The sequence below is a fragment of the Protopterus annectens genome, chromosome 9.part0 (genome assembly GCF_019279795.1).
Source record: "Protopterus annectens isolate FY-2018-M chromosome 9.part0, PAN1.0, whole genome shotgun sequence".
In the NCBI taxonomy this organism is placed as follows: Eukaryota; Metazoa; Chordata; order Ceratodontiformes; family Protopteridae; genus Protopterus; species Protopterus annectens.
This window is the reverse complement of record NC_056743.1, coordinates 678,251,730-678,268,545: the sequence shown is the minus strand read 5'-3', so window position 1 is coordinate 678,268,545 and position 16,816 is coordinate 678,251,730. Positions and strand designations below refer to the sequence as shown.

Sequence of the window (16,816 nt, the reverse complement as noted above, 5' to 3'; positions counted from 1 at the left end):
CATTCTTGTAAATCACATACATGCGTGTATATGAAACAAGCATCACAATACATATAAAAACATGTTCAGCTCTAAAAAGTTAATAAAATTGTTCATTTATAAAAATAACATCTATCTATCTGTTTTTACATAATATACTCAACAACTAAATTATTCAAAAAGTAACATCAAAAACTTGGCTGTAAAATGTATTCTTTACCTACTTATTCTCAACTATATCTAACTTATACCTCCTTTTGAAAATAGGAAATGGAAATGGTTCTAGATGTTTAAAAGACCGTATTATTGAACATAGGTCAGATATGAAGAGGAATATTCCATCTAATGCATTAGCACAACATAGATTAGATAAAGGTAATTCACATAACTTTAAATTTAAGGTGATAGATGTTATATATAAGAACTTAAGACAGGGTGATCAGAATAATAAGTTAGAAATATCAGAATATAAATGGATAATAAGATTAGCAGCTGATAGAATACCAGGATTGAACAACAGAATAACATTAAAACCGATGTTAGAGTTTAGACAGAAACAGTATAGGTAAGTAGGCATTTTCAAAAGGAGGTATAAGTTAGATATAGTTGAGAATAAGTAGGTAAAGAATACATTTTACAGCCAAATTTTTCCTGTTACTTTTTGAATAATTTAGTTGTTGAGTATATTATGTAAAAACAGATAGATGTTACTTTTATAAATGAACAATTTTACTAACTTTTTAGAGCTGAACATGTTTTTATATATATTGTGATGCTTGTTTCATATACACGCATGTATGTGATTTACAAGAATGAAAGTAATACTTTTTAGAATCATTTGTATTTTTAATGAGATGTTAATGATGTTAGGTTATACATTGGATCGCTGTGTCATGTGGGTTTTTTTTTGAAATTTCTATAAATTCTAAGGTTTATTATTACTTGATTTTAACACTGAAGAAGGGACATTCCCAAAAGCTTTGTTTGTTAATAAATTGAGCGTTTTCTATCCATTTGTTTTTTCTTTTTGCTAGACCTCCTTTCCTTCATCTATTCTAAAGCCTTGGTAACCATCTCAAAGAAGTCCACTAGATTTAGGAGGCATGATCTGCCCTTAACAAAGCCAAACTGGGTAAGGTCCAATGTTTGGAGGTTCCCAATGTCTCTGTTAATGAGTTCCATGATGATGCACTCCATAGCCTTGCAGACCAGACTAGTCAGGCTTATAGGACGATAGTTCCTGGGGTCTGTTGCGGCTCCAACTTTGTGGAGTGGGATAACTCTTGCTGTGTGCCACTCTATGGGTACATAGCCTGTAGAGAGGCTGAGTTTGAACAGTGTGTTTAGGTGAGGGGTTTAGTTAATTTTGGAGCTTGTGTAAGACACAGCCTGGGACACCATCCAGTCCCATTGAAGCTGTGTTTTTGGCTTTGGATAGGGCTGTTTTAACCTGTGTGTCAGTGATTGCCGGGGCTCTACATTTTTCTGGCATGGTTTTGGGCCCTTTAGGGGGTGAGAGCAGGGTGAAGTTGCACTAAACCTCTCTGCCAAAATGTTGGCAATATCAGTCAGTTCAGTGTATTTTGTGCCATTCTGCACTAACTCAGAGCAGATCTGAGAGTTTCCACTTAGGTTCTTGACATAGCTGAAGAACGCTTTGTGGTTATCTTTGGAGTCCTTGGCAATTTTTCTTTTGAAGCTAGCCTTGGATGATTTTATGAGGGATCGTAGTTTCTTACTGATACTGATCAGAGATGTCTTTCCTTCTCAGGATTTTACTCTTTTCTGTACTAGTTTCCTCCTTCTATTGTATATCTTGTTTATGACAGGGGTCCACCAGACTGGTTTCCTTTTCTTGGAGGAGTGAATCTTGGTTTTGCATGGGATAGCACAATGCATGCATTCTTGCAGGTGCTCATAGAGTGCCTTTGTAAGGGATTCAGCAGCTTGGACAGCGTTGTCCTTTAGCATGGGGGCTGTGAACCTTTCCACCTCGGTCTTAAGTAACGTGAAGTTTGCTTTTGAAAAGTTTTTTACGGTGGTTTCCTTGATTGGGGGTGGGGGCGGAATGTGTATATCCAGAGTGATTAGTCTATGGTCTGATCTAACCAGCGAGGGGTTGACCTCCGGTGTAGAACACCGATCGCCCATGTTGGTGATGACCAGGTCCAATATGTTGTCACCTCTAGTGGGGGTGTTGACCAGTTGATCCAGGACGTTCGAGTTTATAAATTCTAGGAAGCGTTGGGCAAGGGAGTTAGTACTTGAGTAGTTCTCCCAGTTAATGTTTGGGTCATTGAAATCACCCAATATTGGGGCGTTTGGTAGGACCTTCATATTTTCCAGTGTCTCCAGAAACGTGGAATGGGGGTCCTGGGTCATGGTGGGTGATCTGTAGCAAGCTACAATTTGAATTGCAGTTTTGCCCATTGTTAGTTGTACATGGATGATCTCTGAGGCATTGTGCTGTGCCACTAACCTGGAGGTGTGGGTATCCTTGATGAATATGGATACACCCCCACCTTTTGTGTTTCGGTCCAGGTTCTGTGGCCGAAAAGTATGGTATGAGTTATAGCCTGGTAGTGATGGGGTGCTCTCTGGAGCCTTAAACCAGGTTTCTGTTACTGCACACAGATATCGATGTTCTCCATACTGAGGAGTGCCTCGAGTGCATGCATTTTGAGGTTTAGACTTCTGGCGTTGAGTAGCATTACCCTCAGTTTTTGGTTACTTGTGCTATTTACAGTGGTGAGTTTGTCTTTTGAGCCTTACCTAAAAAAGACACTATTGGGGAGGCAAAAGCCTTGGCCAGTATTCGAAAGCCTAAGGGTGACAGGTGCAAGCCATCTCTTGTGAAGCAATGTGGCTTGTCGAGCATGTCATCCCAGGCAGACAGATACTGGATCCCCTTTGAATGACACCAGAAACTTAGCCAATTGTTGAAATTGATCATTTTTTCTTTATACTGTGGCATCATTCTTGGTGAGGGCAGGATGCTACTCAGGGTCATACCAGCCTGGGCTACGTGATCAGAGAGCTCTTCCATGTCTCTTTTCATGTAGTCCAGGGAGGTACATCTCAGGTCATTCACACCAACATGGACAATGACAGAGTTGTGTTTGTACTTGTTCTGGAGCGACCTGAGTGCTTGTGTTATGTGGCAGATCCTGGCACCTGGCAGGCAGCTAACTGTAACCTTTTCCTTGTCCAGCCTAGTTAGTGGGACATCAGTGTGCCTGCCTATAGAGTCACCTATTACTAGTGTGCTGGGTATGTTATTTTGAATTAAGGGCTGTGATGGCGTGGCACACTGATTATGTGAAGTATGTGTTTCATGGTTTGTGATGAGGTGTGGAGGTTGCTTGGGTGTCTGCTTTGGAGCTCTCTGTTGCTTTCACAGATTTTTATTTAGAGCCTCTGAGTATGTTTTCGTGTATTTATGTGTGTTATTTGCCGGTGTTGGTTTAGTAGGTCTATGTGAGACTGGTGGTGTGTTGCAAGTATTTTCCTTCTCCTCTTGACTGTCAGTTCCAGTCTTGGGTTGAGAGAGCTTTGCTTCCAGTTTGGCTGTATAATTGCATCTTTTGCATATATTAGTGTTTGGTGGTAGGAGAGGGTTGTCTGTGTACATGAGGCAGTTGTAACATTGCCACAAAATGCCCAGATTCACCAGTTGGACTGGAGAGTACACCTGAAACTGCCCTTTGGACATGCCTGAATAGGTAAAGTGAGCTATTTTACTGATTGGCTGATAGGGAATAGAGAGCCTTGTCCTTCTGGACAGTATAGGGGGGTTTAGTGCTAGGGTCAATTAGTGCTTGCTATGAGTTTTGAGCAAGTGCTGCGCTGTGTAATGAATGGTTTGAGTGCTTAAGTTGAAAGTTTGTCTAGTTCCAAGGGAAAATTTGAAGAGTAGACTTTGTGGGGGCGGGAATAGCTTAACCCTAGCTAACCAGCACTGCCCAGCGCGCAAAACCGCGCAAATGCGGTTTTTATAGCAGGGAAATGAAAGAAATAGAAATTAGCCCAAAATGGCCAATAAACTACTAACTTCTGGGCTGAAACCACTCCTCCAGGGACAGATAAGCTGCTCAAAGCTCCCTTCTCTCATAGGGGAACAGAGAAACCTCCTTCTATCCAAGTAAGGTATGGGCAACACAGAAACTTATAACACAGCCCTGCATTCAGCAATAACCTGAAAACTGGACTATACTAGTTCAGAAAGGTGTGAAACAAGTATATATTATTTTGGGGGGGGGTTGTTTTTTTCAGAAAATAAAGCAGATACAATAAAAAAAAACACTTTAAATGTACAGAAATGGCTATCGCACTTTAGTGTGTAGCCTACAACAGTTAAACAGATTATTTAAACACAAAAACGTCTTAGTTCAAGTGCAGGCAGCAAATAAGTACAATATGTAGAAGAAACAAGCTTTTAAAATCACAGAAATGCTAAAAAATGGCATTTTTGACGGAATTAGTTAAAGACAGCAAGAAAATGCAGAAAAATTATACTTAATCACTCCAAAGTCTCTCTTTTGTCTCTATGCTGCTGTAGAACTCTGCAGGACACCTGGCAGGCACTTGCTGAGCTGAATACAAGAGCAAAAAAACGTGCAAATGCGTTTTTTATAGCAGGGAAATTAAAGAGATAGAAATTAGCCCAAAATGGCCAGTAAACTACTAACTTCTGGGCTACAGCAAACAAGGGGCACAAATTTCAGAAGGAAACAGTTCAAATAAGCAGGCACAATAAGCCTTTAACCAGAAATTCCCAGCTCAGACAGGCAGAATCTAGCCTCTCCTCCCACAAGAGTGGAGACCACAGACCTTAATGTAAAATAACTGGCCTGAGCCCAAGTGCTTACACATGTATATACATACACATTCACACATACATACATACATACATACATACATATACACACATACACACACATGTAATGGATTTTAATCCAATCACAAAACACCACATATAAAAATTTCCATTTTCTGAGCATTATTTTAGACAACTGTATGCATATTCTCTATTCAGTATCCTTTAATACTTATGAGAGGTTGTCTGAAAATAATGTACTCGGTTGAATATAAAGAATATATATAGCCTACTACACCATTGTTTTGGAGACAGTAGATGTTGCTCCTTCTTACCAATGAAAAACCCACAGCATTTTACGATTTGCATTTTTAATACTCGTAGCCCTGACCATTTTAGTCCCTCGCGGGAACTCGTATACCAGGAAGCGTTTGTAGCGGCTGGCGGACGTTTTGCTGTTCCTGTTCGGTAGGACTAAGTCAAAAAGATGGTTGGGAACATTTTGTTTCGTTGTATTTTGGGACCGAAGCTGTTCCGTACTTATCGAGACCCCGATCGGCACGGGTCTACAAGAGGCAGCCGGGTGAGTTTATATGAAAGGATAGTGTGAGACAGAAAAGCAGTGTGTCAAGGCTGAAAGGGATGTTTTCGTTCAGATGCATTGATAGTTGTAACAATTATAACCTCAGTTAATTATGTAAACATCAGCTAGTGCTGTGAAAGCATGAGGAAGGGCGTTTTGTAGATTACAGTCAAAGTACCGGCAAGGATTATCTGTCATTCATTGCGTTTTCATTTTTAAAATTGGTACAAGTCGGTGCTGTATTCAGGTGTCAAACAAAATGTTGTTCTGCATAGCAGCTGAGATGTGCTAGTTGGGCATTCTGTGTTGTGATTTTTGTTTGTATTAGAATCAAAGTAATGTAATTTTATGTGTTGTTTACAACTGTAGATATTAATGTGGGAAATTCTTAAAATATGTGAACGTCAGTAACTGCAGCATGTTGGTAGGTTTCTGGAAGTGTCACTGTCTGCCCATTGTCTTTTAAGCTGTTCTGATGTAGAATTTTTGAATCATTACTTTATTTTCATGTGAATATGTACTATGTTCGTGCAGAGGTTTTACCAAGTCTCTCTGGGGCGTTTGCAATAACAGTTCTTTTGAGAAACATTGTCAGCGGGTACTCCTTTATGGGTCACAAACAGACAGTGACACCATGTTTTAAGTAAATTATAGTCAGGATCATAGCAAAAACTAAGGATTTATAACGGTTCTTGGGCTAACAATATTTAATACACTATCAGAGGGTCATGAAGATGGCATGACGTAGTTATGCAGATAGGTAGGTTTGTGAACAGCATTAAATACAAAGGGTAGTTGCATCATGTAAAGTAAAAATAGTAAACTGCAAAGTATCTGATTCCCAGTGTGTCGCTGAAAACATTATAAAACAGTGTTCATGGATGTACTAGTATTACCAATAAGTGCATACTTGGGTCACTGATAACTCAAGTGAAAAGTTTCATGAGCAGATTAATGTTGTAGTGACCAATGCCAAGTGAAAAGCTTCATATGCAGATTAATAAACACTGCTGGTAGGGCCCTAGATTATAAACGTATGCATGTGTGCTTCCACATTAGTTCTGCAAGCATCTGAAAAGCTTGCAGCTTAAGCACCCTGCCTTTATAGTAAATGTAAAGCTATTCCATTTTCAAGAATGTGTGCTATTGGTGAGTGGGCATGTATTTGCTGTCTCTAGAACAACTGCGGTCCTCTTTTTGTTTTCTTTACACAACTTCTTTACCACTCTTTCTTTGCATATTTGTTATATTTTGCAGTATCTCTGTGTAGGATTGAGTTAAGAAACTGGTAAGCAGTTTTTTTTTTAACTCCAGGGGATTGACCTTATGGTTTTCTGCCTGCACCCAATCAGCCTTCCCATTCCCTGGGGTAGGAAATGGGGTTCCAGGGACTAGCTAAAAGTCCCATAAGTCATTTGTTCTCTAACTGCAACACTGAGGTGGTGTCATTACAGAGAAGATACGGGGCAGTTTTATTTATTTATTTTTTTTATTTTATTTATTTATCATTTGTTGACCGGGAAAGTCCGACTAGGTTCCACAGAGCCTGTTTTCAGTGGAGGCCCGGGGAGAAATGCTCCAGTTCTTAGAAAGAGGGCAGGTATAAGTAATTTACACAAGTAGGAACAGGATGTTCACCTGAAGATTTGAGGACCATGTACATTTCTCCATTTTTCCATCTCTCTCCCACGCTCTCTTCTTTTTTTCTTTATTGGAATTACAGAGCTTTTTGAGCCAAAGGTAGGAACACATGTTGTAGACAAAGAACTTTTCACCTGATCCTGACTGCATATCAAAACTTGTTTGTTGGTGGTGATGCCGTTAGCCCATTTTTTGCGCAGTTTGGATTTGGCCCTCAACAAGCCTACTTACCTTTATTGGGCTCTGGTCTGTGCACATTTTTTGATTATTTTGTATACTTTACATCCCTGATTTTTATTTGGGTAAGTAATCTGTTATATCTTGGAGAATGTGGGTACTGTTTCAGTATACTAGAGGTATATCTTCATAGTATATGTTTTGTTAGTTTTGAGCTTCGTATTTCTTGACCTAAACTTTTCCTAAAGGTGAAGGTGTTGGAAGTTCATGTTGGAAGTTACTTAAAAATACATATTATCTATTCCAGTTTTCTACCCCTCCCCCAATGGAAAAAAATCTACTTTAAATTGGTTGTTCACTGTATCATGATTTGGGATTCTTATCAGATTTCTTTCCAGTGGTTTGTAGTTATTTTAGTTACACTCTGAAAGTATTTCAGCTGCTTTGCAAGAAGCTGATAACTCTTTGTTTTCTTAGAATCTTGAGTATGTGGTGCTTATCTGGACACACCTTTGGACAGGAAACTGTTGTTCCAGCTGTATATTTTTTAGCTTTTATTCAAATTGATAAAAGCATCTTGTTTTAAAACGCAAGAAAATCTGCTTAATTTCAGTGGTAGAGGCGAGCATTTTTTAGTAAAGGCCATAATTCTTTTGAACAACGACAGAACTGTGACAGGGATATCTACTCGGAACCTTATCCACTTGCAGTTTGTTGCTCCACAAATTGAAATGTTATCATTTTAGACTACAGGCAGGCACAGAATTTAGGTAGCTTAATTCACCTTTTAAACAAAACAGTTTTACCGTGTCTGCTCTACAAAAACAGATTATGCAGGAGTGAAATATTTGTTGCATTTTTAAGCACAGCAGCTGGGTAACCCAGTTCTACTTGCAACCTTTAACAGTCAGAAAGGTATAGGCTGGTTTTCCATTTTTTAAATGACATTTAAACCACCAAACAATCTTTCTTGCAGGCTTTTTGACAGTGCCTGTTCTAAAAGAAATATCTACTCGACAGTATCAGTCACAGCCTGTTTTTTTTTTTTTATTTTTTAACACTTCCAACTGTGGCTTCAGAATTATACATCTTTCTTTATCCAGCTGTCTGCAGTCATAGTACAGCAACGCACAATCTTTTGAATTCTTTTTCGGAGTTCTGCTCACATATACACAGCTAGTCTTATTATAAACACCAGTGGTGCTTCTCTGGATTTCTGCTTAGAGGGGTCGGCTAATATAGTCTGTATGCCCTGCCCTTTCACAACTCTTGGGAGTAACTCCAACATAAGTTCTTATATTGTTAAGCATTTTACCCCTGTCCCACAAAATGTGTTGCGAGGAAATTTGGATGGTGTGCTATCACCTTTCCATCCCCTTGTCTTTCCTGTTTTCGAAGTGTAATTGCAGACTTAAAGAAAGGCACTATAAAGTTTAATTTGCACCTCTCTTAGCCGTTATGCTCTAGTCTTGCACTAAAGCATCCAAAACAGAACAAAGACAGGAAATAGTAGCAGCTGTCAAGGTTCTAGAAACACTTTGCAGTCCTACCTCCTTTTTTTCTCCTCTAATTTTTATTTCATGATAGATAAAATTACATGTAGTGTAAAAAATTAAAAAAAACGGGTTATTGAACATAACTAGTTTTAGTGTGTTCTAGTGTGTTCTTAAAGTGTTCAAGAGTTTCACCTCAAGAGCAAATTTCTTGAATCCATACATTTATATAAATGAAAATGAACCATACTGACTCCATCTCTGTTGCAAACATTATACATTACAAGCCATGCTGACACAACTGTAGCTACAAACGTACATCAGTTATAATATATCCAGTTGTCAGTCCACCATTATATACCTTATTCAATTTCTGCTTTCTTTTAAACCTTGTTCCTCCTCTGCATGTATTGATCCCACACTTCCCATTTTTTCCTATGTAATTTGCTCCTACCCTTTTCTAAAGATACCAGTTCCAGTTGTTTTATGTCACTGCTTTAGTAAAGTTGGTTTAGAATTTGATTTCCATTTTCTAGTAATTGCTTTTTTGGCAGCTGTCATAAGATTCAGCAAGGGCTTACTATGTCTAAGCAATTCTGATTTTGTATCCTAGCTCAAAAAAATGATTTCCTTAGTTACACCAATTTGCTCACCCAGCATTTCCACCAGAGCAGTCTGCAGGGGATCTTTAAAGTTTGCCAACTCATTGCATTCCCAGAAAACATGTTCCCAGTTACCTCTTTCTTCCCCATCACACCTCCAACATTTGCTGTCTACCTGAGGAAAAAATTCTTTGGAGTCTACTTGGGGTATAAAAATACCTATGTAAACTCTTCCAAGTAAAGATCCTAAATCTTCTAGACTTTGTTGCATATTTGGAAGACACATACCCTCCCATTCTTTTTCTGAGTTGCTTGTCCAGTCTCTTCCCAATCCTTTCTAACCTCCTTCGATTGAGACATGACCAAGCATATTAAAACAGTCCTGTAGAATATATATTGGCTACTGAAATCTACATGCATACATATGAGCTTTTATATGCAGTCCAATAATATAGTAAAATCTATTTATTTATTTTACATTTGTTAACCGGGATGGTCTGACTGGATGAGGTCCATTTACAGCGGAGGCCCGGGGAGAAAAGCTCTACTTAATTAAAACAACAAATAACAATAATATTATACACAGTGTAAAAACATTGTTATATTAGTAGTATTTAGTGAGAAAAGAAACAGTAAAAAAAAAAAAATTCAAATCAGCAATATTTACATATGTACATTCTGTTTGTTGTGAAAACAAATGGACAGAGATTACAAGTTCCAGTTTGTCAAGGGATACCATTTGTAACAACCATGCTTACTGAGGGCATGAAATATGAGAGAAAAAAAAAAGTGTGGAGGTAACAGATTTTAGGACAATGTGACATGGACAGAGCCAAGAACTTATAAGATGGGCCTTAAGGGAGTTTTTGAATTGTGTGGTATTTGATGCAGAAGTCGCAGGTGGATGGAAATTATTCCAAGTTTTTGCTGTACTGTGTGAAAATAGTGCTTTACCTGCTGTGTTGTTAGCTGAGGTGATAGAGAGAAGTGATTTGTTGGCAGAGCGGAGTGGATGATTTTGGTGTATAGTTAGTCAATAATTGCCTTAGAGCTGGAGTTTTGTTCGGATGTTTTAGGTTGTTGTATGCTATAACAAGTTGGTGACAGGTTAATAGCTATGGGAGCTCAAGCTACTTAAGTTGCCTAAGAGGTATACTGTGATGGGTTCTAAACTGGGAATTTTTTGCAAAGTTGGCGATGTTGTTATAACAAGACTCAAGTTTGTCTAGGTTAGATTTCCTAACATAAGTGAGAATTGGGGCTGCATACATTAGTGTGGAAAGAATGTGGGTTTGAGCTAGGGTGACCTTAGCCTGATCTGATAGAAAGTTTTTATGTCTGTATAGGGAACTTATTTTTTTGTGTACCTTTTTTATAGTTTGAGAGATATGGATATCAAAGTGGAGGTTATCTAGTTCGCCAAAGAGCTTAGTGTGGAAAGAGGGTGAAATGACAGTTCCATTATTGGAGGAGATAGAGAAGGAGCGTGGAGAGGTTTTTGTTTGGTTGGGATTTAAGATAAGTTGAATATTAGTGATCCACCTTTCTGCTGAGGCAAAAGATTCTTGAGTGAGGTGATGTAGGGTGGTAAGAGATGGGGCTGAGCAGATTAGTGTGGAATCATCTGCATACTGTATGAGTGAGGCCTGCAGGGTAGAGGTAGGTTATTGGTGAAGACAGAAAGAGCAGTGGACCCAATATGGAACCTTGAGGTACACCAGTGGTGGTTGGGAGTAAAGGTGATAAAACTCCTTGCCACTGGACAGCTTGTTGTCGGTCTGATGGGTAGTTTTTAAACTAAGCAATAGTGTTTAGGGGCAAAGGCTAAAGAGGTTAGAGTATCTATTGGTATGGAGTGAGAAACCGTGTCAAATGCTTTAGAGAAGTCCAGGAATATAGCAGATACAAATCCGTTATTTCTATGTTGGTTAACCAGGTTTGTGAAAGAGAGAAGAGTGGTGGTTTGTGCTGTGGTGTAGACGGAAGCCATGTTGTGTAGGGGAGTGGAGATTGTTTGAGTTTAGGAAATGCATGACTTGAGAGTGTATGCATTCCTCGAGTATCTTTGATAAAGGAGACAATGGCAAAGGGGCGGTAGTTTGAGAAATTCTAGGAGTTTCCACCCTTATGAAAGGGAATAATGTAGGAGATTTTCCACAGTTGAGAGATATAGAATTCCTGTATGGAGCAGTTGACAAGGATTGAGACTGGATAGGATATGGAGTCTGCAGCCATTTTAGGAAATTTGCTGATATACCATCTGCTGCAAGAGTAGTGGGTTTAAGTTTTAAGAGGTTTTTCTTATTGTAGAGGTTGGGTCAGGTGAGAATGTAAAGGCAGATGTGTTGTTAGGAGCTGTTGGCATGGACGAATAGCTATTTTTGGATAGTTGAGTAGATAGAGATAATGGATTCAGTAAAGTGTTGATTGAATTTGGAGGCTATATCGCTATCTGTATTTGTGGAGGTTGAGGTGGGAGTTGGTGTGGTGGTTTTAGTAGGGAGTTAATTGCATGCCAGAACTTTTGAGGGTTGTTGGAGTGTTAGTTTTGGATAATTAAATAGTAGTTCTGTTTAACAAGCCTTGTTTGTTGTTTGACCTGATTCCTAAGGTGTTGATAGTTTTGTTTGGAAGGACTCGTGTTGTCTTTCTTCCAGGTTTTCCATGCCTTATCTCTGGATTTTAATAGGGCTCTAGTGGACTTACTAAGCCATGGAGCATAGTGTAGTTTAGCTCTAATTGTTCTTATGGGGGCTACTAAATCAAGGATCTTAGAGTACTATTAAAATAGTCCACTGCTTGATCCAAGTCAAGGGTGCGTAGTGGTTCCCAGTTACATTTTTTTAACGTAGTGTTGAGATCTAGAGCTTTAACATTGCAATCATTTCTGACTTGTCTATAGACTGTAGGTTTGGGTATGTTAATATGTTTGCATATGCATACGTTTGTTTACATTACAAAGGAAAGAAGGCTGCTTGTAACAGTTAATTAACTTTGTTCATTATTGCAAACTGATGAGTATTGTGACTCTCAATTGTATTTGCATTGAAAAGTTTTGTGGTGCTTAACAAAGGGAATCTGTCTCTCTCATGCAAAACATTCAAAAGTACCCAAATATGATCTACACATGTACATGCTTAAGTCCGTTTTTATGTTTTGCATCCGTATTCGTTCAGGAACTTAAAATCCGACTATAGCATGCTTTCCTCTTTGAAGAGTAGTAAACTAAAAATGAATATAACTTCTGCTACATGCCCTTAAGTCTTTTTACTTTCAATATGTGTATTGCTTAATTAAAAAAAAAATTACATTTAAGTATCTTAAAGAAAAGTAGTTATTTTTGCCTGCAATAAACCATGTACTAGATAATGCTTCCATCCTAGTAGTGTATTGCATACAATAAGCTTATTGTGTCTCGTGCATAATATATACTTTAAAGGGTAAACCATTGTTCTTTGCAAGTAAAGAAGTGAACTAGGAATTTTCTCAGAATAATAATATTGTTGTGCTTTCTTCTGCAATAGTGTAATAAAAACTTGTATTAAAAGTAAATGGTAAATAAACTTTTTATTCTTGGACTTTGTAGGAATCACCCTAGTAAGGAAATAATTACTTAATGCTTTTTTTCCAGTAATATTTAACTGGGTTAGTTTGCTACCTGGAAACCACAAAAGCGCTTACCGAATAAAGAGTTAGTTTACATTTTATTCCACGTGACTTTTAGTCTTCCTTGCTTGTTGGTTGGATCTGTGGATGCAGTTGCGGTGGTTTAATTTTTTTGAGTTTTATTTTTCTTGGATCCATTTCTCGGCAACGTAAAAATCCACTGCCAATCATTAGTGGATGGGAGTTCAGATGTGGCGACCCCCTAACTGGGAAAAGCTGAAAGACTTTTATTTTCTTGGATCCATTTGTTCAAGCTCCTTATTCGTGTCATTTGACAACTTCTGACACTAAATCTACCTACAAAAGTTTTTTTTTTCCAGGGGGGAAGCCCCCTTGTAACCCCCACACCTTCCTAACACAAATATACTAACGCCATAGTCACGCAACCACAGAGAAAAAGCAATGCTTGTTGACATGGTGGAACAATATTACAGAGAATTATCACACTAATTTGCGTTGTAATTCCTATTTCCTATTCTGCTAAACCACACCCACACTCATTTTATACCATTTCACACCTTTCAGTGTAAAGAGTGTTGATCAAATGCGTTAGATTTAAATGAACCACCTTTGTCAGTTCACTTTATCGTTAAAGAAAATTGACTAAACGTAAACCATTTAAAATATGCATGTATCCAAACATTCACTTGTTGGAGCAGCAATAAGACAATTTGTGACAACATATGAGATCACAATATAGTGAGAACTGGGATTTTTTCCCCACTGTATTGTGATCTTGGAGTTAGGGCGGCCACGTTGTTGCAGCGGTTAGCGTTGCCACCTCACAGCAAGAGGTTCTCAGGTTCGATTCTCAGCTGGGGTGCCTTCTGTGCAGAGTCTGAATGTCCTCCCTGTGGTCACGTGGGTTTCCTCCTCGTGCTCCAGTTTCCTCCCACATCCCAAAGACGAGCTGTAGGTGGATTGGACACTCTAAATTGGCCCTAGGTGTGAGTGTGTGCCTTCTGTGGAAGGTTGGGCGCCGGGCTGGCAACTCGACACTGTAAAACCCCACTGCCAATCATGAGCAGACAAGTGATCCGCTGTGGCGACCCCTAACCGGGAAAAAGCCGAAAGAAGAAGATTGTGATCTTGTAGTTAGTAAGTAGCAGTAGTGGTGGTGGGTTTTTTTTTGTTTGTTTGTTAGAATATTTGCATTTCTAACAGCTTTAAATACTTTTACGTTTGTGTGTATATGTATGTGTGTGTATATATATATATATATATATATATAATATATGAATATGAGAGAGAGAGGTAGATAAATCCAGCAAAATAAAGCTATATATCAATTTTTTGCTACGTAATGGCTGCACATGGCTGAGAGTTATGAAGGAAATATGACAGAGATGGAGCATCGTCCGAGAGCACCCGCAAGGAAGGCTTTGACCTATTGTAAAAGGTTGCTGAATATTACAACTAACTCTGCTTCATTTGAACTTGAGTCTGACATGGAATTATAAACGAACAGTCAATCAGTGGATATGGAAAGCTTCCCATTAAAGGTGAGAGAGCTGGAAAATGCACTCTTAAATTAAAAAGATGGCAGTGGCAACGCTTCCATTTTGAGGGCATGTCTACATTACAAGATTATTCCAAGAGGGCTAAGAGTCATATTAATGCCAGCTTACAAGAGACACTCATCCCAAGCTTTTAAGAAAATGGCAAGCCTTGAAACTAGAACTAAGTTTTAATTGTATGTGACTTCTTATGGAGTATTTTGAATCCATTGAAAATGAAATGGTCTTGCTGGTAGAGAAGTTAGAGCATGAGAGAGAATCTGCGTTTACGGATATTAAACACTCTGTGAAACTTGAAGAAGTATGTCTTAATGTAGCTGCACAAGACTCTAAACTTGAATCCATTAAATCAAGGAAGTTGGCTCGTGATAATAAAGATTTTGCGGATGGCCATATTTTTGTATGGCCGAAAACAATGAATACACACACAATGGAGAATGTCGTAGTGACAGCAAATTCTCACACTGAACTAGTGTTAGAGACTGGTAATGCTCTGTGTTCTTCTAATAACATTGTTAATGTTTCTGTATTAACAAATATAATGGCAGTAAAGTCAACTGTGGTTCCATCGGAGAGCAGGCCAAAGATGTGGGTGCTAGACAAAGGGAAATCTTTTACTCCCTTCAGTTTTTCAAGCATTTCCATTGAAAATGGCACTATCAAAGCATACAGGGAGAATAAGATCCCTAAGCAGAGGGAGAAGAAAAAGAAGATTATCAACTGACAAAATGCAACAGCACATCAAAAGTCAGTTCAAATGAACACTCTGGTAATAAACTTATGGAATATAGATTTAAATTGTGATCAATATGCCATTCTTAATAAAGATTTGAGTTTTATTCCTTCCTTTTCATCCAAATTAAGTGACATTATTGTGGAACTTAAGACGTTCTGCAGGAACATTGTTATGAACAAGTTCAGACAACAGTAATATTATTCTTCATAAACCTAGAACCTTTGTACCCCAGAATAGTGCAGCAGTGGAAATGTTTTTGCAAATAAAGTGTGTGAAGCAGAGATTCATGATATACTGAACAAACCGAACCACCTCTTTCACAACTTGAGTATTAAAGCAAAAAAGGCTTTGCAACAATTGAAGGAGAATGATCAAATAGTGATAAAACCTGCTGATAAAGGGGGCAGGATAGTTGTAATGGATCGTAGCTTTTATTATAACAAGATGATGCAGTTGCTAACTGAGGAAGTTGCTTATGTTTGCATCAACAAATCACAAGTAAATAAGATATACTCTACTATTAAAGCTAGATTGCGGATCTTGTTGGAGTTGCATAAAATCAATATGGAATCGATTCAATATTTTTCTGTTGATCATCTGGTTATATCTATTATTAGTGGGCTGCCTAAAGTACATAAGGTACGAGATGACCCTTTCATGCCCCCAGCAGTATTTGGGAATGGTTGGTTAACAGAACCCATCTGTGTATACTTGGATCAGCAGTCTTGTTGAAAGCCCCAGCTGTTAAGAACATGATACACTTTTTGTATACATTAATCGGAGTTTTCTAAACAGTCAGGATGATGGAATAGAAAGTATGATGGTTACCTTGGATGCTCTCAGGTTCTTCACAGTGGTCCCTAACAAATATGGAATAACAGCTGTTAAGAATTTTCTAAGGAATAATATTGACTTTAATGATACAATAGATCTCGTACACATGTTTTAGAGAACAATATTTTTGCCTTTGAGAAGGACATCCATTGGCAAAAATGGGGGGATTACTGTGGGCACCCCCTGTGCCAATATGTGTGCCAGCTTAGTATTAGCGGACTGAGAATAAACAGTTGTGTTTGATCACCCGTTTTCGTTAATGCTAACATTTTGCAAGCGATTTGTGGATGATATCTGCTTGCTATGGGATGGTACATTACAACAACTGTGAGAGTTCGTAAGTTATCTTGAAACCACTACGGATGTGTTTTTTTTTTTTTTTTTTTTAGTTCGCCATGCACTCTTCCAGCTCCCCAATAGACTTTCTTGATGTCAGTCTTCCCTTCTATGTCAATGGACAGTCTATTTTTCCAGCATTCCTTTTTATATATATATATATATATATATATATATATATATATATATATATATATATATATATATATATACTATGATAATCTCTTGTGTCATAGCAGTATGCATCCTCCACATATATTTCTCCAGTGTGATCCAGAATCAACTTGTAGGTGCATCTAGACTTCACACATTGGAGAAGAATTATGTAGCAGTTATGGATACTATGGAGAATAGACTGGTGGAAAGAGGTTATAAGCAATTTGAAATCAAAGGGATGTCCATGATGAAACAAATGAGAGATACACTAGGTAAACCT

General features: G+C 38.2%; 1 protein-coding gene across 1 annotated transcript in view; it reads left to right on the top strand.

The window, feature by feature from the left end:
* The first annotated feature begins 5,205 nt into the window (after positions 1–5,205).
* ABHD16A (abhydrolase domain containing 16A, phospholipase) overlaps positions 5,206–16,816 on the top strand; it is a 527,648-nt gene continuing 516,037 nt past the window's right edge. The window contains exon 1 of the mRNA XM_044083280.1: positions 5,206–5,378. Coding sequence (XP_043939215.1) covers positions 5,283–5,378 — 96 coding nt within the window. The 5' untranslated portion in view covers positions 5,206–5,282. The remainder of the gene's footprint in view (positions 5,379–16,816) is intronic.